The sequence below is a fragment of the Balaenoptera acutorostrata genome, chromosome X (assembly GCF_949987535.1).
Source record: "Balaenoptera acutorostrata chromosome X, mBalAcu1.1, whole genome shotgun sequence".
NCBI classification, from domain to species: Eukaryota; Metazoa; Chordata; class Mammalia; order Artiodactyla; family Balaenopteridae; genus Balaenoptera; species Balaenoptera acutorostrata.
This window is the reverse complement of record NC_080085.1, coordinates 94,362,913-94,385,977: the sequence shown is the minus strand read 5'-3', so window position 1 is coordinate 94,385,977 and position 23,065 is coordinate 94,362,913. Positions and strand designations below refer to the sequence as shown.

General features: G+C 35.6%; 1 protein-coding gene across 2 annotated transcripts in view; it reads left to right on the top strand.

The window, feature by feature from the left end:
• The window catches only part of NUP62CL (nucleoporin 62 C-terminal like), a 75,863-nt gene that overhangs the window by 43,653 nt on the left and 9,145 nt on the right, over positions 1-23,065 (top strand). For both annotated transcript variants that reach the window (XM_057539072.1, XM_057539073.1), the window contains exons 7-9: positions 276-410; positions 2,100-2,211; positions 5,736-5,802. In XM_057539072.1, coding sequence (XP_057395055.1) covers positions 276-410; positions 2,100-2,211; positions 5,736-5,802 — 314 coding nt within the window. The remainder of the gene's footprint in view (positions 1-275; positions 411-2,099; positions 2,212-5,735; positions 5,803-23,065) is intronic.

Genomic DNA, 23,065 nt, shown 5'->3' with positions numbered 1-23,065 from the left:
TTACTGAGCCTGCGCGTCTGGAGCCTGTGCTCCGCAACAAGAGAGGCCGCGACAGTGAGAGGCCCGCGCACCATGATGAAGAGTGGCCCCCCACTTGCCACAACTAGAGAAAGCCCACGCACAGAAACGAAGACCCAACACAGCCAAAAAAAAAAAAAAAAAAAAAAGATCTGTTTCTTTGTCCAGTTGTTTTTCCTTGTTATAGTTTATTGACATTTATTTTGTCACTCCAAATTCCTTTCGTCAGCCCTTCTATTGACTTGTTTTTTTTTCAGGCTGGAACAAGAACTGGATTTTATCCTGTCACAGCAGAACAAACTAGAAGATCTCTTGACCCTTTCAGAGGAGTCTGTAAAAGACCGGAGTGGGTCTGTTTATCTACAGCATACAGATGAGGAGCGTGAGAAGACGTAAGCAACTGAATAAAGATTGAGGAATGGGGCAGGACTTAGCTACCAAAAAACGGAAAAAATAGTATTGAAAGGCAGGGAATAAAAAAATTGGTAGAAAAGTGCAAGTTCTGGTAGTTGCCATTTATCACCTTATTTGACTATTTTCTGTTTATCTTTTCAGGATGCTTGAAAATGAAGTAATCATTCTGGCAATTTTGTTTTATAGCAGTTTGTACACTGTTATTAATCTGAAGCTTATACATGACCACTTATATAAAGTTTTTATATTTGTCAAATTTGTTCTTAAATCAGAAATACCAATTTTATATATGTGGTGTCATGATACTGTGGAATATTTATGATCTCCTATTTATACTGACTCTTTTAAACCTAATGTTCCTTCAGTTGCTTCAGTGATAAATCCATTTCCTATTTTAAAGGCAATTTGTTAATCTGGGGGGCAAACTGCATGGCTTTTAAACATTGAATGATTTCATCAATGTCTTGGGCTGGATATATTTTATTTGTGTGTGATTCAGTCTTTACCTTTGGTCAATATATTGCCAATGTTCCCACAGTAACTTTATCTCTTTGGAACTGAGATTTGTTAATCAGGCCAAATTATAAAATGCTGTTAGGAGAACTTGTATGAATGGCTACATAAACTAGATTGAGATTAAATCTGACTCATTTTATCAATGGCTTATTAGTGAGTCAAGACTGAGCTTATTTTTTAAAACCTTGCAAATTAGCCTTTTTGTAGGTGCATAAAATGTGGTAAGTACAGCTAATCTGCATGGACCCTAGTTCTGTTTCTGCTTTTGTATTTCAGCCTTTGTGAATCTTTCTTTCCTTTGCATTGACGATTCTATGCATTCTATCATTTTTTTTTGGAAACATAGATTTACATTTTCAGCCATGAGATCCTAACTGTAGGTTGAAGAAATAATTGAAACATTAGGTTCTTTCCAATTGCTTTTAGGTAGTCAGATTTACATTGTGTTGGAATCTGCACTAGAATCTTCAACAATCTAGGCAACCAATTACCTATAAGTACTTTGGAACAGAAAAGCAGTAGATGGTTATCAATAAATCTAATTGAATTATTTAATATTTATAGAAGTTAAGATTGAAAAATCCTCTGGTCACTTTAATTCTTATAAACATATTCATTGACTAGGTTAAGAGTGTGTGTGTGTGTGTGTGTGTGTGTGTGTGCACACAAATAGTTGGGGTGGAAATCTTGAGAATTTAGCCAACTAATCAATTTGTTGTGAACTTAGCAGATTTATCTGCCTTTGATTATTGTGAATCTCATTTCTTAAAATATCTTTTGTTGGATGATGGAGTATATTTGTATAAGGTTTTACTTTGAAAATTTATGTATTCAAAATTGTTGAAAACATCTCAGCATTCACTAACTATTGCTAAACACCAAATAACTTCTCACATATCTAAGTGACCTATGGGTTTATTCTGATACCTAAAAAGAGGGTAAATAGGTGACTGTAAAAATGACAAGATGGGTAAAAGCCTTCACCTATGGAGTCTTTTTAGAATATGGTCATGAATGCTACATCCATTAAAATGAGAAGGTAGGGGAACTGGGGCAAATCCAGTTGACGGTATCATTCTTTGTATGTCAGTAACAGTGCATAGTGGAGAAAACATTTCTGGTTAATCCCTTTATTTTACCTACCTTTTCAGTTACAAGTTAGCAGAAGATGTAGATGCTCAGCTGAAACAAATGGCCCAAGATCTCAAGGACATTACTGAGTACCTGAATACATTTGGAAGTCCTGCTGACACTACTGACCCGGTGTGTTAACTGCTTTATCTATTTAGGCAACCAGAATTTAGTATGAAATTAGCATTCTGTGGTTTCTTTAGCTAGTTACCTTCTCCTGTCCACTGTAGTGCTCCTTACCTGCCTCCAGAGATATGGAGCTTTTGGGTGTAGTTAGTGGGGCAGGAAATATTTAGGAGCAGAAAAGGTTGTGAGTTTTTTGTGGTTATTCCCAGGAGGGTAAAAAAAATTACTGTTCTCCCAAAATTTTCAGGGTTTTTTCTTTGTTCTTCCTATAAGTATGTCCTTGTTCTTATTTTTCTGTTCACTTACTCGTTAGCTAGTTTATTCTTCCTTTTACATATTAATCTATATATTCACATAACTGTAAGTGTGTGTATATATACATATATATGTATGTATATACATGTTTGAGTCTGTTAGGTATATCCAGGCAATCCTTAACTTATAATTAGGATATATCTCAAAAGTTTGATAAGTCAACTACGAGACTTAAAAATATATTTTTCCATAGATATTTGTTAAGTATGCTTATTAGGTTTCCACCTGCCTTGTGGAGTCCTAGTTAACTCATAATGTAACTTTATTGTAACATGAGAAAATACAGCCGAGGCTCCAATTAGAGAGTTGAGATTTTTGAGTTAATTTGGAGGTAAGGAAGGACTGGTTTATTTCCTTTTTCTATACTCTAATTAAAGAGCTTATTTCCTCAACCTTTCCCTATTGTCTTAGCTGCTAAATGGAGTCCTCCTTTTCCCCTCTCCCACCCTATGGCAGTGACGGTAAGAGGAATCTCCCCGTTGTGGGAGCTTCCATTGTACTTTCTATCAATTGATTATAATTAGGAGTGGAGCCAGGAGCTGGATAGGCGAGGATGAATGACCTATCTGTAAGTAGTAATTATTCTTTAGTGAGCTCTTTGTCAATTATACATAGACAGTTCTTTATCTATATACATATTACTAGCTTTTTTAATTAGAAAGAGAGCATGGTATAGTTGAGAAAGCACTAGAATTTTATTCAAGTCACTTAATCTCCCTGGGTCTTGGCTCCTTTTGCAGAATGTCAAGGGTGGACTAAATGATCTTGAAGTCTCCTCCAGCTATAAAAATTATGCCATTCCCTACTTTGGGTGACTCTAAAATTGAATAATTACAAATATAAATTAGTCTGGGATTATACATGCTACCATCTTCCTGTGTTCACGCAGATGCAGGAGTTGACAATATAGGTTTTCTTTTTAGTGAAAGATTAGATCACCATTGCGATTCTAAAATTCAAAATTGTTTTGTTGTCATAGAACTTTGATGCATAGATAAATACATGCAGACTTAGACATGAAGCAGAGCTGATGTCTAATCTCTCTGTGTTGAATTAATATAAAATGAGTGTTCTGAACAGAGCAAGTAAAAGGAGACTGTAATCCCATCCTTATCCTTTTTCTCTGCTTAGCCTTGGATTGTTTTATTTTACTTTAGTAGTGGGGAGTAAATTATTTGAGTCTTTTGTTTTTGTTTTTACTGGCAAGGGTGACTGAGATGTTTAAGATGAGTGAATTAAAGGATAATTGCTTCTTGATAGCAGGACAAAAGAAGCAAGAGATCAGCAACAATTCATCTCTTTTCTCAGATAGCATAAATCATTGGACAGGAAGCAGAGAAAACATTTGTTAAACAATAATATTCTTGTAGATAATTAAGTGTAACCAGATCAACAGAGCTTTGTTATTGTGGGCCATACACCAGGGTAGAAAAATAGCAAGTATGTTCAACAGTATTCACAATGATGAGACTTACCTGTTTATTTTCACCATTTTTGAGGGGAGATAGGAAAGACCACCTAATTTCTAAAATTTTTATTAAGCAGGTTCATATTATGGTATATGATATCAGCCACATATTTTTATAAAAATTCATTGTTCCTACTACAAATTATATTTCTGTTTGTTATATTAAGATACACTACATTTGCTGTTTTTATTACATACTGTTTAAGTGTGGTAACATTTTCATTTCTTCTTGTTTTCAGTATTATCCTGGACTTTGCCAGAATATTTGTCAAAAGCGTTCTAACATTTTTAAAAGGTTTAGTACTTTGGTTACAAAGTTAATGCATATGCTTATTCCATGTATTAAGCTTGGGAAATATGGAAATCTGTAAAGAAAAGTAAAACACCTGTGTTACCAGTACTATGCTAATATATTAGTGTATTTCTTCCAAGTATTTTTGCTATGCTGGTAAAAATACTTATTTTCTTTTAAATAGCTTCGGAAACATACCTATATAAAGTTTTGGATTCTGTCTTCATTTAATATTCTTTCATAGAATTCTCCCAAAATTTTAACCATTCTTTGAAAATATGGTTTTAATGACTATAATATTTCATTAGAGGTGACTTTACCATAATATATTTAATCATTTTTTATTGATGGAGCTATTGTTTCAAATTTTTACCATTGTGAAATTAACCTGTAATGACCAGTTGTATGTTTAGGTTCCATTATTTCCTCTGGATAGATTTCTAGAAGTAGAATATACTGAGTTAAAAGGTACAAATGTTTTAAGACTTTGGTATATATTGCAAAAATTTACATTTTGAAGGGCTGGGTCAATTTATATTACCATAGGCTGTGTATGAATGTACCTATTTCCCCCACACACTTGACAACTGAGTATTACCATTTATTAAAAATTGCTGTTTGGAAATCTTGCCACTTGTGACAACATGGATGGACCTTGAGGGCATTATGCAAAGTAAAATAAGTCAGATAGAGAAAGACAAATACCATATGATCTCACTTATATATGGAATTTGAGAACAAAAACTAAAACTAAACCAAGCTCATAGATACACAGAACAGATTGGTGGTTGCCAGCAGCTGGAGGTAGGTGGTGGGCAAAATGGCTGAAGGGGGTCAAAAAGTACAAACTTCTAGTTATAAAATAAATAAGTCATGGTGGCTATAGTTAATAATAATACTGTATTATATATTTGAAAATTGATAAAAGAATAGATTGGAAAAGTCCTCATCACACAAAAAAAATTTTTTTTGTAACTGTATGGTGGATGTTAACTAGACTTAATGTAGTGATCATTTCACAATATATACCAATATCAAATCATTACTGTATATACCTGAAACGAATACAATGTTACATATGTCAGTTATACCTCAATAAAAAAGTTGATTTTGTTGACAGAAGGTAATATTTTAAAAAATATTATATGAATTTCTTGTCCTGTCAAATGTCTCTTAATGTTCTTTACTTATTTTTGTACTATAGAAGTCAGTTTTGTATTGAATTGTAGGAATTGAATTCTTGACAGTTACAAAATAGATTGAACTAATATATAGATGTAATGAACATTACAAATATAAAATAGCAAAAAAACCATGCAATTAATATTTAGCAAATTCTCAGTCAATTTCTTACCAGAAGAAATGAAAATAACTTCCTAATTTCAATTTTTATGTTTATTTTTTATTTACCATATCAGAATAATTATAATCTAAAAATCTTGTGTGTTTTTTTAGCTCCAGCAGATCTGCAAAATTCTGAATGCTCATATGGACCTTATACAATGGATTAATCAGACTTCAGGTGGGAGTTTATTTGTACCCCAAGTTATCTGTAAGTAGAAAATGTGATACAAGTCAGGTTTTGTGCACCATGACCACACTCAAATAAGAGCTCAGTTGTAGGGGTATTATTTAACACATGGTATGTCTATATTAATTCTGAAGAACTGTAATTGCTTATTTTTATAAAATGAAACACAGGAAGGATAAACTAGAAACTGATGAAAATAAGGGATGTTTAGGAATGAGGTGGAGGAGTTAGGGATAGAAACAGTACTTCTGTGAGTATACCTTTTTATATAATTTTGACTTCTGGACCATATAAAAGTTTAAATACTCAAAAATTTAAATTAAGCCAAAAATAATGGAAAGAAAGACAAATACTAAAATTGAATACAAAATGAAAACAAATAAACCTGTGTAACTAATCTATAACATAAACATGCAGCTCAGATAACTTTTGTACATAGTGTTCTTGATGATGCATCCTTGCTAGGATGTAATCTTAATGATAAAAAGAACTGCAAAGAAATCTTAAGCTATCTTAATAAGTTTATCGTTAGTTTCAGAATTATACTATGTATTATATATGCATGTGGTATAATAATATTACTACCATTATATATATTATAGTAGAAAGCAAATGCACGAGTATATTGATAATAGAAACCAAGATTTTCATTGAAAGATAAAAGAGATATATTTTTCTTCCTTTCATATTTTTATTATAAATTTGAATTGCAAACATCAGTATGAATTCCTATTTCCTTTTTCTGTACATGGAAGGGGCCAAGAAGCAATGACACACCCTGATAGCAGTGAGCACATCTAACACCTAGATCTTGGTTTCTAAATACCATTACGATTAAAAGGAACCTTGGAGAAATATCTGATCTCAGGTCTCAGGCAGGGAAAGTACAGGGTGAGTTTGGCTCTTTTCACGCCAGAAAACAAAGATTGTTCAACGACTTATGAGATTATATCAGGATACAAGATTGTGCTATAGTGGGCTTCTACTGGCCAAATCAGGTTTCAACAACAAAAAGAATAATGACAGTGATGGATTATAACACACTGAGGGAGAAAACACTCATGAGTCCACAGTGATACTCCAAAAAAAAAAAAAAGAGAGAGAGAGAGAAATGGAAGGTACAGGGAAAAGTTTTTATAGAAGCATGGCAGCTAATAATTATAGAAAGAATGATAGGATTAGAGAACCACCATTAAAAACACTTTCAACAGAATACATTTATTAAGCTTTCCCTGATCTTGAGTACTCGGCCTCATTTATAAAATGTTTCAACTGTCAGTCATTTCTTGGCAGAAAAAATATACTAGCAGGAAATGAACCAAATATAAATTGCAAATTACTCAATTATTTTTAAAATTTTATTTAGGTATAATTTATATACCTCATTTTAATTTAATTTATATACACTCATTTTAATTGTACAATTTAATGAGAAAGCCGCCATGTTGTAGCCCCAGCTCAATGACTGAATGATTCAGGCAAGGGTCATCAAGGGATGCTAAAACCATTGAATTTAAGATTGTTGGGGAACAGGATATTTGCATAGTCTCAAAAATATTACTCTACACATTACTTAAAAATTACAAAGGAGCAAATGTACCTTTGCAACAGTGCTGACAAGTACCACTTCAATCAAGTGCTCAAATTTAATATCACCAATAGTGGGATAATGACATTGTTTGCCTCTTTTTTTTTAATTTTTATTTATTTATTTATTTATTTATTTATTCTTGGCTGTGCTGGGTCTTTGTTTCCGCATGACGGCTTTCTCCAGTTGTGGCAAGCGGGGGCCACTCTTCATCGCGGTGAGCGGGCCTCTTACTATCATGGCCTCTCCTGTTGCGGAGCACAGGCTCCAGACGCGCAGGCTCAGTAGTTGTGGCTCACTGGCCCAGTTGCTCCGTGGCATGTGGGATCTTCCCAGACCAGGGCTCGAACCCGTGTCCCCTGCATTGGCAGGCAGACTCTCAACCACTGCGCCACCAGGGAAGTCCTTGTTTGCCTCTTGATCTGACATGAGAAGTGCACAATATCCCATATGTAGTATTCTTTTTAAAAATGTTTAACCTGAGTCTAATATTAAGAAAATAATCAGACATTCTATGTGTGAAACATTCTGGAAGATAATGTAGTGTTCTTACCAAAAATGTTTAACTGAATCAAGTCACAAGAAAATAATCAGTCTATGCGTGAGACATTCTGAAAGATAATTGGCTTGGACTCTTGAAAAATCAGTCATGGGAAACCAAAAAATTCAAAACAAAAAATTAAGGGGATTTTGTAGATTAAAAGAAATATAACAATCAAGTCTACCATGTTAACTTTGATTAGATACTGGATTAAAGCCAAGAAGATATTATTTAGAACAATTGGGGAAATTGAATTTGGACTACACATTAAATATTAAGGAATTTTTTATCTTCTTATATGTCTTACTGTGGTTATGTAGGAAAATATTTTTATTCTTAGAAGCTGCATGCTACGTTATTTAGAGAAGTGTCATATCTCTAGTTCTGTTTCAAGTGGTTCAACCAAAATCATTTGTGAAGAGAAAAAGATGGAGCGATTTGTGGCAAAATGGTAACAGTGGGTTAATCCAGGAAAAGGGTATATAAGTTTGTGACTTTTACTATTCTCTCAACTTTTTAATAGATTTAAAATAAAAATTGGTGGGAAGTGATTTTTATAGACTTTTGCCTAAATATGGAATATATTGAGACCTCAGTAATTGAGACAAATGGGGGCTAGTTAGCCAATCAGAGTTACTACTTTTAAAGATGTACTATGAAAATAATACAAATCTTGTTTGGCTTTATAGATTCCTCATTCTCTACATTAATAGAGGTCATCAACCACGAACTTCTTCTGCTTCTTTCCCTTCCAAACATACCTATATCATCATCATCCATCTTTACTTCTTTCTTTCCTGTGTTCTATTCCTTTCTAAACTGTGTTTTGAATCATCAGAGGGAGATTAAGTTCTATATTGCTTTAGTATTAATTACCTGAGGGGGAGAGGTTTCTGAGTCAGACAGATATGGATTCAAGTCAAGGTATTACTACTTGATAGTTGTGTGACCTTAATTGTTACTTAATCTCTCTGAGTCTGTATCCTTATTTTAAAAATGAGGGCTAATATTTACCTTTTAGGGCTTTCGTAAGGATTAAAGGAAGCAAAATTGAACTTTCCTTGAGCAGTGCCTGGCCCATGGTTGGTGGTCAGTAAATGACAGCAGCAGAACTGGTTGTCAGAGTTTACTGTATATAGGAGGGGCAGGGTGGGGAGAAGGACAAGAAGAGTCATATGGTTCAAAAGGTAGCTATTAAATGAGTCTAGAGAAAGCAGTTCCGCATAGATTATCATTGAAAACCACTTACCTAGAGAAGTTGTTAAGAACAGCTGAGATGTGGGAGAATGTCAGTGGCTAGAAAACACTGAGGAATGAGATCATACAAAGTTTGACTCAGTTGTATTCCTCTCTGTTGCATATTTTCCTACAATGAGCAATGCTTCTTCGATAGAGTTGGGGGGATGTCAAAATGTAATTAGGTAAAGAAAGATTATAGTGATTTTTTTTCTCTTGGCTGAGATCCTCTTTGTCATAAATGAAATCTCAAGGCTCTCAGCCAGTGTTTTCCTACTAATAAAATTAAGGTTGTTAGTGCTACAAAGAACTTACTTTATTATGTAAATGAAGAAACTGTGGTTCAGAGAGGATAAATGACTTCCCTAAGAACACACAGTTAATTAGTGGCAGAGCTAGGACCAGAATCTAAATTTCCTAATTATCAGAACAGTATTCTTTCTGCTGGTATGCTCTTAAAACAATTCTAATGTAGGCATCACTGGATATAAAAACAAATCTTAATCATTTACCTAACAATAGAGGACATGGGTTTTCCAAGTATGATAATGGTAGTACTTGAGTAGGATGTAAGTTCTAGGTGTCTGGGTAAAGTTTCAGTCAACACAGGGTAAAAAGGGTAAGACAATGGAGAGTAATGATTACTTGGAGTTACTTTTCTGCTAAAATTTGAGTTGAGCTGGAGGGGCATGAGAGCTCATACAGGTTCCCAAATGAGACAGGGAAGCCACGATAATGGAAAAAAGCCTGGTGATTCTTGATACTGTGGGCTCCTTTTTTGCTGTTCCCACAAGGAACCTTTCCTTTTCATATCAGGAAAAGACATGATCAAGGAATGGAGAGTGGCAGGATTTAACTATGCTAAGAGAAGGGTTTTTTTGTTGTTGGTTTCTTTTACTTTTTAATAATTAAGGGGTCATGTCTGCTGAAATGGTCTGTGGACTGAGAAGTTTTAAGGTTAAACTTCTCAATGAGTCTCTTTATTCACATCCAAATAATAGTTATAAAAAAACTAATACATGTGTTATTTTAACAATAGAAATAATGTAATTTTTTTAATTAAAGAGAAATCTCTAACAGTAAGGTTTGTTTTAAATAAAAATGATTTTAGAGCTCTACCCACCACCAGAGCCTCCCATCAAGCCTCTTAGATAGCCTCAACCACCAGAGGGCAGACAGCAGAAGCAAGAAAAACTATAATCCTGCAGCCTGTGGAACAAAAACCACATTCACAGAAAGATAGACAAGATGAAAAGGCAGAAGGCTATATACCAGATGAAGGAACAAGATAAAACCCCAGAAAAACAACTAAATGAAGTGGAGATAGGCAACCTTCCAGAAAAAGAATTCAGAAAAATGATAGTGAAGATGATCCAGGACCTCGGAATAAGAATGGAGGCAAAGATCGAGAAGATGCAAGAAATGTTTAACAAAGACCTAGAAGAATTAAAGAACAAACAAACAGAGATGAACAATACAATAACTGAAATGAAAATTACACTAGAAGGAATCAATAGCAGAATAACTGAGGCAGAAGAACGGATAAGTGACCTGGAAGACAGAATGGTGGAATTCACTGCTGTGGAACAGACTAAAGAAAAAAGAATGAAAAGAAAAGAAGACAGCCTAAGAGACCTCTGGGACAACATTAAATGCAACAACATTCGCATTATAGGGGTCCCAGAAGGAGAAGAGAGAGAGAGAGGACCAGAGAAAATATTTCAAGAGATTATAGTCGAAAACTTCCCTAACATGGGAAAGGAAATAGCCACCCAAGTCCAGGAAGCGCAGTGAGTCCCATACAGGATAAAGCCAAGGAGAAACACGCCGAGACACATAGTAATCAAATTGGCAAAAATTAAAGACAAAGAAAAATTATTGAAAGCAGCAAGGGAAAAACGACAAATAACATACAAGGGAACTCCCATAAGGTTAACAGCTGATTTCTCAGCAGAAACTCTTCAAGCCAGAAGGGAGTGGCATGATATACTTAAAGTGATGAAAGGGAAGAACCTACAACCAAGATTACTCTACCCGGCAAGGATCTCATTCAGATTTGATGGAGAAATCAAAAGCTTTACAGACAAGCAAAAGCTAAGGGAATTCAGCACCACCCAACCAGCTCTACAACAAATGCTAAAGGAACTTCTCTAAGTGGGAAACACAAGAGAAGAAAAGGACCTACAAAAACAAACCCAAAACAATTAAGAAAATGGTCATAGGAACATATATATCGATAATTACCTTAAACGTGAATGGATTAAATGCTCCAACCAAAAGACACAGGCTTGCTGAATGGATACAAAAACAAGACCCATCTATATGCTGTCTACAAGAGACCCACTTCAGACCTAGGGACACATACAGACTGAAAGTGGGGGGATGGAAAAAGATATTCCATGCAAATGGAAATCAAAAGAAAGCTGGAGTAGCTATACTCATATCAGATAAAATAGACTTTAAAATAAAGAGTGTTACAAGAGACAAGGAAGGACACTACATAATGATCAAGGGATCAATCCAAGAAGAAGATATAACAATTATAAATATATATGCACCCAACATAGGAGCCCCTCAATACATAAGGCAACTGCTAACAGCTCTAAAAGAGGAAATCGACAGTAACACAATAATACTGGGGGACTTTAACACCTCACTTACACCAATGGACAGACCATCCAAAATGAAAATAAATAAGGAAACAGAAGCTTTAAATGACACAATAGACCAGATAGATTTAATTGATATTTATAGGACATTCCATCCAAAAACAGCAGATTACACTTTCTTCTCAAGTGTGCATGGAACATTCTCCAGGATAGATTACATCTTGGGTCACAAATCAAGCCTCAGTAAATTTAAGAAAATTGAAATCATATCAAACATCTTTTCTGACCACAACGCTATGAGATTAGAAATGAATTACAGGGAAAAAAACGTAAAAAACACAAACACATGGAGGCTAAACAATACGTTACTAAATAACCAAGAGATCACTGAAGAAATCAAAGAGGAAATCAAAAAATACCTAGAGACAAATGACAATGAAAACACGACGATCCATAACCTATGGGATGCAGCAAAAGCAGTTCTAAGAGGGAAGTTTATAGCTATACAAGCCTACCTAAAGAAACAAGAAAAATCTCAAGTAAACAATCTAACCTTATACCTAAAGAAACTAGGGAAAGAAGAACACACAAAACCCAAAGTTAGCAGAAGGAAAGAAATCATAAAGATCAGAGTGGAAATAAATGAAATAGAAACAAAGAAAACAATAGCAAAGATCAATAAAACTAAAAGTTGGTTCTTTGAGAAGATAAACAAAATTGATAAGCCATTAGCCAGACTCATCAAGAAAAAGAGGGAGAGGACTCAAATCAATAAAATCAGAAATGAAAAAGAAGTTACAACAGACACCGCAGAAATACAAAGCATCCTAAGAGAATACTACAAGCAATTTATGCCAATAAAATGGACAACCTGGAAGAAATGGACAAATTTTTAGAAAGGTATAACCTTCCAAGACTGAACCAGGAAGAAACAGAAAATATGAACAGACCAATCACAAGTAATGAAATTGAAACTGTGATTAAAAGTCTTCCAACAAACAAAAGTCCAGGTCCAGATGGCTTCACAGGTGAATTCTATCAAACATTTAGAGAAGAGCTAACACCCATCCTTCTCAAACTCTTCCAAAAAATTGCCGAGGAAGGAACACTCCCAAACTCATTCTATGAGGCCACCATCACCCTGATAGCAAAACCAGACAAAGATAGTATAAAAAAAAATTACAGACCAATATCACTGATGAACATAGATGCAAAAATCCTCAACAAAATACTAGCAAACAGAATCCAACAACACATTAAACGTATCATACACCACGATCAAGTGGGATTTATCCCAGGGATGCAAGGATTCTTCAATATACGCAAATCAATCAATGTGATACACCATATTAACAAATTGAAGAATAAAAGCCATATGATCATCTCAATAGATGCAGAAAAAGCTTTTGACAAAATTCAACACCCATTTATGATAAAAACTCTCCAGAAAGTGGGCATAGAGGGAACCTACCCCAACATAATAAAGGCCATATACGACAAACCCATAGCAAACATCATTCTCAATGGTGAAAAACTGGAAGCATTTCCTCTAAGATCAGGAACGAGACAAGGATGTCCACTGTCACCACTATTATTCAACATAGTTTTGGAAGTCCTAGCCACGGCAATCAGAAAATAAAAAGAAATAAAAGGAATACAAATTGGAAAAGAAGAAGTAAAAGTGCCAGTGTTTGCAGATGACATGATACTATACATAGAGAATCCTAAAAATGCCCCCAGAAAACCACTAGTGCTAATCAATGAATTTGGTAAAGTTACAGGATACAAAATTAATGCACAGAAATCTCTTGCATTCCTATACACTAATGATGAAAAATCTGAAAGAGAAATTAAGGAAACACTCCCATTTACCATTGCAACAAAAGGATAAAATACCTAGGAATAAACCTACCTGGGGAAACAAAAGACCTGTATGCAGAAAACTATAAGACACTGATGAAAGAAAGATGATACCAACAGATGGAGAGATATACCATGTTCTTGGATTTGAAGAATCAATATTGTGAAAATGACTCTACTACCCAAAGGAATCTACAGATTCAATGCAATCCCTATCAAATTACCAGTGGCATTTTTTACGGAACTAGAACAAATCATCTTAAAATTTGTATGGAGACACAAAAGACCCAGAATAGCCAAAGCAGTCTTGAGGGAAAAAAACGGAGCTGGAGGAATCAGGCTCCGTGACTTCAGACTATACTACAAAGCTACAGTAATCAAGACAATATGGTACTGGCACAAAAACAGAAACATAGATCAGTGGAACAAGATAGAAAGCCCAGAGATAAACCCACGCACCTATGGTCAGCTAATCTATGACAAAGGAGGCAAAGATATACAATGGAGAAAAGACAGTCTCTTCAATAAGTGGTGCTGGGAAAACTGGGCAGCTACATGTAAAAGAACGAAATTAGAACACTCCCTAACACCATACACAAAAATAAACTCAAAATGGATTCGAGAGCTAAATGTAAGACCGGACACTATAAAACTCTTAGAGGAAAACATAGGAAGAACACTCTTTGACATAAATCACAGCAAGATCTTTTTTGATCCACCTCCTAGAGTAATGGAAATAAAAGCAAAAATAAACAAATGGGACCTAATGAAACTTCAAAGCTTTTGCACAGCAAAGGAAACCATAAACAAGACGAAAAGACAACCCTCAGAATGGGAGAAAATATTTGCAAAGGAAATAACGGACAAAGGATTAATCTCCAAAATATATAAACAGCTCACTCAGCTCAATATTAAAGAAACAAACACCCCAATCCAAAAATGGCCAGAAGACCTAAATAGACATTTCTCCAAGGAAGACATACAGATGACCAAGAAGCACATGAAAAGATGCTCAACATCACTAATTATTAGAGAAATGCAAATCAAAACTACAATGAGGTATCACCTCACTCCTGTTAGAATGGGCATCATCAGAAAATCTACAAACAACAAATGCTGGAGAGGGTGTGGAGAAAAGGGAACCCTCTTGCACTGTTGGTGGGAATGTAAATTGATACAGCCACTATGGAGAACAGTATGGAGGTTCCTTAAAAAACTAAAAATAGATTTACCGTATCATCCAGCAATCCCACTACTGGGCGTATACCCAGAGAAAACCATAATTCAGAAAAACACATGCACCCCAATGTTCATTGCAGCACTATTTACAATAGCCAGGTCATGGAAGCAACCTAAATGCCCATCGACAGATGAATGGATAAAGAAGGTGTGGTGCATATATACAGTGGAATATTACTCAGCCATAGAAAGGAACGAAATTGAGTCATTTGTTGAGACGTGGATGGATCTAGAGACTGTCATACAGAGTGAAGTAAGCCAGAAAGAGAAAAAGAAATATCATATACTAACGCATGTATGTGGAACCCAGAAAAATGGTACAGATGAGCCGGTTTGCAGGGCAGAAGTTGAGACACAGATGTAGAGAACAGACATATGGACACCAAGGGGGGAAAACTGCAGTGGGGTGGGGATGGTGGTGTGCTGAATTGGGCGATTGGGATTGACATGTATACACTGATGTGTATAAAATTGATGACTAATAAGAACCTGCAGTTTAAAAAAACAAACAAACCAAACAACTAATACTAAACTTTCATTGGGTTATTTGTATGGAAATATATTAATATAAATGTTTCAGACATTAAAAAAAAAGATTGTAAAGCCAAAATCTCTATCTTGGAAGATTTCTGGGAAATATTTTTATGATTTGATATCTTTAATGACAGTACAAATTTTTTTCTGCTATAAAACATAACTGTTATGCTATGTACTTAACTTAAAAATCAGCTTATCTTTAAAAGTGACTTGAGAATCATACACTATGGTTTATATATGTTAAAATATTACACTGTCCAATCAACTTTTCAATATCTATGAGTAAACAGAGAACCAGGCCCCTTTCTTCCTCTAACCTATGTAGAACTGACTGATGGAACCAAACTAGGAAGAGATAAGTTTAAGAGTATTGAATTAAGGGAGTGTCTGAACATGTACTGCTATTGACCAGTTTTTAAATTTGATATTTATCCATTTTTTAACATTTTCTATGCCTCTTTTCCTCATGATTAATATAGCTGAGTTAATAGTAACTATAGTCGAATACTAGTTCCCTCTCTTGTCTTTCTCTTTATACAAATTTACGGCATTATTTTGAGGTTGGCTTGATGGCAACGCTGCAGTCACACATCTGTCTTCTCAGTTGGCAGTCATTGAAATTGCAGCAACTCCAGCTCTGCTGGGACCACTTATGACAGAGTTGGCAGTCAATCTGAGCCAATTTGTTATTCATTTTAAATATATGGAGCTACTTCTTTTAGAGGAGGGAGGTAGGACTGAAGGGTAGGCGTTTTTTGTTTCTTCACATACCAAACCTTGTCATGTCTGTTAATATTTATCAAACACCATAATAAAGGGATGGGCAGTGGAAAATCTTATGCAAGTCATTATTTGAAAGTTCCTTGAGTATTTTCATGGCATTTGTTTCTTTCATGAAGTGTCCCAAAGCTTCATGACTAAAATTTATTTCATCCATAATCATTGCAGTCTCCTATGTGTTAGAACCCCATGATTATTTAATAGCTGCTCACAACATTTAGACTGCTATTTATGGCAGAAGGAGAAGAATCTTCAGAGTAACTAAAAATGCCATAAGGAATTTTGTGATATTTCTACAATATAGTTCTATTAGCAGTGGTCTGTGAACACCTTATTTATTTTTGGCATAAAACATACTTAGTCGTCTAGCGTGACTCTACTAACTTGCATAAAACGCCTTCAGGATCATTTGAGAGAAGCAGCTTTTTGTGATATGTCATAATCATACTTCATTTTTACCCAATGTTAATATTTTTTGTTTGAGGGATTCTTTTAAATTAGATTTTTCAGGGCTGGGCATGTTGTTATCTTTTTAAAAAAAAATTGAGTTATATTTGACATGTAGCATTATATTAGTTTCAGGTGCACAGCATGATTCAATATTTGTATATATTGCCAAACTATCACCACAATAAGCCTAGTCAACATCCATCACCTTACACAGATAGAAAAAAAATTGTTTTTCTTGCAGTGAGAACTTTTAAGATCTACTCTCTTAGCAACTTTCAAATATGCAATACAGTATTATTAACTATAGTTACCATGCTGTATTTTTTAAGAAGCTTTGGTCCAGATAAGAAATGCTTTAAAAATGTTTTTTTATCAATTACTTTCAGCCCTCTCATATCTGAAGAGTATCTAATGCCGAGATGCCAAAAGATACCTTTGGATTCCAATCAAAGTGTCTTCTTCCTAGTTCATCTTCTAGAATAGAATCTGATTTACTGATGGAGCTGGTTTCTTTTACCTCTTCTTTTTCTGAAATTCTTTGGGAAATCTTGGTGACATTGGTTGATCGATGAGGTCATCTCTTATGTTCTGGAGTATAATGTTCCACTTTAGATACTTGAGAGGCAAATGCTCTTGATCTGTCAGAGATGTGGCAACAACACAAAGACTCACTTTAAAGGTCTGTTAAGCTCAACAGAGACAGGTACTTACTTGCTTCTTCCCATTGCAGTTAACTGAAAGGTATTTTATTTCTTTCCATTGTTTAATGAGCTACCTGCTCATCTCTGCTCCTCTTTACAGACAAAATAGATTTATTGTCACACCATTGTTCCTTAATTCTAAAGAATTTCTTGTAGGTTAGATTAGGATACTGAGATTAAAAATGATCAAGACTTCAGCTTCTGTTAGGAAAGAGTGCGTGATGGTTAACATTCTCAGAGCTCCTCTTACCAAACTTCCTTTCTACATGTAAATCCAGATTTGAAATCCACTCAATACATCTGCAAAATTAGATTTCTCACTAATCCTCCTTATGTACATTTTGTGCCCAAGTGAATTTCCTCAAACTGGAGAGTCTCCCCAGATGAATTATATGTAACATGATTTAAATCACTCCCAAATAGCAGAATTTATATTGTTTGTGAGATATACAGATTTTTCTCCAAAGCAATTTTCTTCCTGTTAGTGACTAAAAACTATAAATATACTGAAGCCTTGCTATAACGCAGTTTAGGGGCCCACGCTCTATGGCTACCTCATAGATAAAGTGGCCTGATAGTATTTCACCAATGAAATCTCCCCAGTTGGGATTCAGATAGGCCTGTCTTATTTTGAGCACTTCAGTGTTTGAAGGGACAACAAACAGTGTTATGCTGTGGTGCCAGATAGTACTTTTTATTTAAAATTTTCCCAGCATTTGACAAACAGATGCACTGTAACAGAAAAAGCACTCTTAGATGGGCGTCTAAAGATATGAGTCCTAGTGTCAATTTTCATTAGTTTTGGCCTTTGGGAAGCCACTGAACCTTCTTGAGTTTTTAGTTATTCTCTTCATCCTAGGATATTGTGGAAATCAAATAAGGTAATATGCATAGGCATTTTGAAAACTCAAGTGCTGTATAATGGAAAGTGTTATTTTAGATACAAGTCAAAACCAGAGAGTAGTGACTTTCAATACAAAGCACCTACTATGTGCCAAGTGCTGTGTTAATCAGCGTAAGAGGTGTAAACGTCAATGGCATGCACCTCTGCCTCGAAAAGGTTCAAAGTGTATGTGTAGGGAGCAGTAAGGAAAGAGAAACCTATCTTTAGTTGATTCCCTAGAAGAGCTGGAATTTGAAATGAGACTTGAATAGTAAGTAACATTTCAACAGGATGTCTGAGGATGACTTCAAATGCAATAATTCTACTATCTTGTCCCCCTCCTGCCCCTGCCTCCAAGAACTCACGATACCTTCACCATCTTTTATTTTTATTCCTTTCCTTTAAATGTATTTCTTATTAATTTTGTGTGAAGGGTAATGCTATATACAAGCAGAGTGTCTTGTCATCACCAACTTTTTTTTTTAACATCTTTATTGGAGTATAATTGCTTTACAATGGTGTGTTAGTTTCTGCTGTATAACAAAGTGAATCAGCTATATGTATACATATATCACCATATCTCCTCCCTCTTGCGTCTCCCTCCCACCCTCCCTATCCCACCCCTCTAGGTGGTCACAAAGCACCGAGCTGATCTCCCTGTGCTATGCGGCTGCTTTCCACTAGCTATCTGTTTTACATTTGGTAGTGTATATATGTCAATGTCACGCTCTCACTTCGTCCCAGCTTACCCTTCCCCCTCCCTGTGTCCTCAATTCCATTCTCTATGTCTGCACCTTTATTCCTATACTGCCCCTAAGTTCTTCAGACCCATTTTTTTTTTAGATTCCATATATATGTGTTAGGATATGGTATTTGTTTTTCTCTTTCTGACTTACTTCACTCTGTATGACAGACTCTAGGTCCATCCACCTCACTACAAATGACTCAATTTTGTTCCTTTTTATGGCTGAGTAATATTCCATTGCATATATGTGCCACATGTTCTTTATCCATTCATCTGTCAATGGACACTTAGGTTGCTTCCATGTCCTGGCTATTGTAAATAGTGCTGCAGTGAACATTGGGGTGCATGACTCTTTTTAAATTATGGTTTTCTCAAGGTATATGCCCAGTAGTGGGATTGCTGGGTCATATGGTAGTTCTATTTTTAGTTTTTTAAGGAACCTCTATACTGTTCTCCATAGTGGCTGTATCAATTTACATTCCCACGAACAGTGCAAGAGGGTTCCCTTTTCTCCACACCCTCTCCAGCATTTATTGTTTGTAGATTTTTTTGATGATGGCTATTCTGACTGGTGTGAGGCGATACCTCATTGTAGTTTTGATTTGCATTTCTCTAATGAGTAGTAATGTTGAGCATCCTTTCATGTGTTTGTTAGCAATCTGTGTATCTTCTTCGGAGAAATGTCTGTTTAGATCCTCTGCCCATTTTGGGGTTGGGTTGTTTGTTTTTTTGATTTTGAGCTGCATGAGCTGCTTGTATATTTTGGAGATTAATCCTTTGTCAGTGGCTTCATTTGCAAATATTTTCTCCCATTCTGAGGGTTGTCTTTTCGTCTTGTTTATGGTTTCCTTTGCTCTGCAAAAGCTTTGAAGTTTCATTAGGTCCCATTTGTTTATATTTCCATTTCTCTAGGGGGTGGGTCAAAAAGGATCTTGCTGTGATTTATGTCAAAGAGTATTCTTCCTGTTTTCCTCTAACAGTTTTATAGTGTCTGACCTTACATTTAGGTCTTTAATCCATTTTAAGTTTATTTTTTATTTTTATTTTTTTAATCAGTCATCAATTTTATACACATCAGTGTATACATGTCAATCCCAATCGCCCAATTCAGCACACCACCATCCCCACCCCACCGCGGTTTCCCCCCCTTGGTGTCCATACGTTTATTCTCTACATCTGTGTCTCAACTTCTGCCCTGCAAACCGGTTCATCTGTACCATTTTTCTAGGTTCTACATACATGCGTCAATATATGATATTTGTTTTTCTCTTTCTGACTTACTTCAATCTGTATGACAGTCTCTAGATCCATCCACGTCTCAACAAATGACTCAATTTCGTTTCTTTTTATGGCTGAGTAACATTCCATTGTATATATGTACCACAACTTCTTTATCCATTGATCTTTCGCTGGGCATTTAGGTTGCTTCCATGACCTGGCTATTGTAAATAGTGCTGCAATGAACATTGGGGTGCATGTGTCTTTTTGAATTATGCTTTTCTCTGGGCATATGCCCAGTAGTGGGATTTCTGGATCATATGGTAATTCTATTTTTAGTTTTTTAAGGAACCTCCATATTGTTCCCCATAGTGGCTGTATCAATTTACATTCCCACCAACAGTGCAAGAGGGTTCCCTTTTCTCCACACCCTCTCCAGCATTTGTTGTTTTGTAGATTTTCTGATGATGTCCATTCTAACTGGTGTGAGGTGGTACCTCATTGTAGCTTTGATTTGCATTTCTCTAATAATTAGTGATGTTGAGCATCTTTTCATGTGCTTCTTGGCCATCTGTCATTTTCAGTTTATTTTTGTGTATGGTGTGAGGAAGTGTTCTAAATTCATTCTTTTACATGTAGTTGTCCAGTTTTCCCAACACCACTTATTGAAGGGGCTGTCTTTTCTCCATTGTATATTCTTGCCTCCTTTATCAAAAATAAGGTGACCATAGGTGCGTGGGTTTATCTCTGGACTTTCTATCCTGTCCCATTGATCTATATTTCTGTTTCTGTGCCAGTACCATACTGTCTTGATGACTGTAGCTTTGTAGTATAGTCTGAAGTCCAGGAGTCTGATTCCTCCAGCTCCATTTTCCTTTCTCAAGATTGCTTTGGGGGCTTCCCTGGTGGCGCAGTGGTTGGGAATCTGCCTGCCAGTGCAGGGGACACGGGTTCGAGCCCTGGTCTGGGAAGATCCCACATGCCGTGGAGCAACTGGGCCCGTGAGCCATGATTGCTGAGCCTGCGCGTCTGGAGCCTGTGCTCCGCAACAGGAGAGGCCGCGATAGTGAGAGGCCCGTGCACCGCGATGAAGAATGGCCCACACTTGCCACAACTGGAGGAAGCCCTTGCACAGAAACGAAGACCCAACACAGCCATAAATAAATAAATAAATAAATAAAAATTTAAAAAAAAGATTGCTTTGGCTATTTGGGGTCTTCTGTGTTTCCATACAAATTGTAAAATTTTTTCTTCTAGTTCTGTGAAAAATGCCATTGGTAGTTTGATAGGGATTGCACTGAATCTGTAGATTGCTTTGGGTGGTATAGTCATTTTCACAATATTGATTCTTCCAATCCAAGAACATGGTATATCTCTCCATCTGTTTGTATCATCTTTAATTTCTTTCATCAGTGTCTTATAGTTTTCTGCATCCAGGTCTTTTGTCTCCTTAGGGCGGTTTATTCCTAGGTATTTTATTCTTTTTGTTGCAATGGTAAATGGGAGTGTTTCCTTAATTTCTCTTTCAGATTTTTCATCATTAGTGTATAGGAATGCAAGAGATTTCTGTGCATTAATTTTGTATCCTGCTACTTTACCAAATTCATCGATTAGCTCTAGTAGTTTTCTGGTAGCAGCTCTAGGATTCTCTCTATATAGTATCACGTCATCTGCAAACAGTGACAGTTTTACCTCTTCTTTTCCAATTTGCATTCCTTTTATTTCTTTTTCTTCTAAAACTTCCAAAACTGTGTTGAATAATAGTGGTGAGACTGGGCAACCTTGTCTTGTTCCTGATCTTAGTGGAAATGGTTTCAGTTTTTCACCACTGAGAACGATGTTGGCTGTGGGTTTGTCATATATGGCCTTTATTATGTTGAGGTAAGTTCCCTCTATGCCTACTTTCTGGAGAGATTTTATCATGAATGGGTGTTGAATTTTGTTGAAAGTTTTTTCTGCATCTATAGAGATTATCATATGGTTTTTACCCTTCAATTTGTTAATATGGTGTATCACATTGATTGATTTGCATATATTGAAGAATCCTTGCATTCCTGGGATAAACCCCGCTTGATCATGGTGTATGATCCTTCTAATGTGCTGTTGGATTCTGTTTGCTAGTATTTTATTGAGGATTATGGCATCTGTGTTCATCAGTGATATCGGCCTGTAGTTTTCTTTCTTTGTGACATCTTTGTCTGGTTTTGGTATCAGGGTATGGTGGCCTCGTAGAATGTGTTTGGGAGTGTTCCTTCCTCTGCTATATTTTGGAAGAGTTTGAGAAGGATAGGTGTTAGCTCTTCTCTAAATATTTGGTAGAATTCGCCTGTGAAGCCATCTGATCCTGGGCTTTTGTTTGTTGGAATATTTTTAATCACAGTTTCAATTTCATTACTTGTGGTTGGTCTGTTTATATTTTCTATTTCTTCCTGGTTCAGCTTCGGAAGGTTGTTCTTTTCTAAGAATTTGTCCGTTTCTTCCAGGTTGTCCATTTTATTGGCATAGAGTTACTTGTAGTAATCTCTCATGGTCCTTTGTATTTCTGCAGTGTCGGTTGTTACTTCTCCTTTTTCATTTCTAATTCTACTGATTTGAGTCTTCTCCCTTTTTTTCTTGATGAGTCTGGCTAATGATTTATCAATTTTGTTTATCTTCTCAGAGAACCAGCTTTAGTTTTATTGATCTTTGCTATTGTTTCCTTCATTTCTTTTTCATTTTTTTCTGAGCTGATCTTTATGATTTCTTTCCTTCTGCTAACTTTGGGGTTTTTTTCGTTCTTCTTTCTCTGATTGCTTTAGATGTAAGGTTAAGTTGTTTATTTGAGATGTTTCTTGTTTCTTGAGGTAGGATTGTATTGCTATAAACTT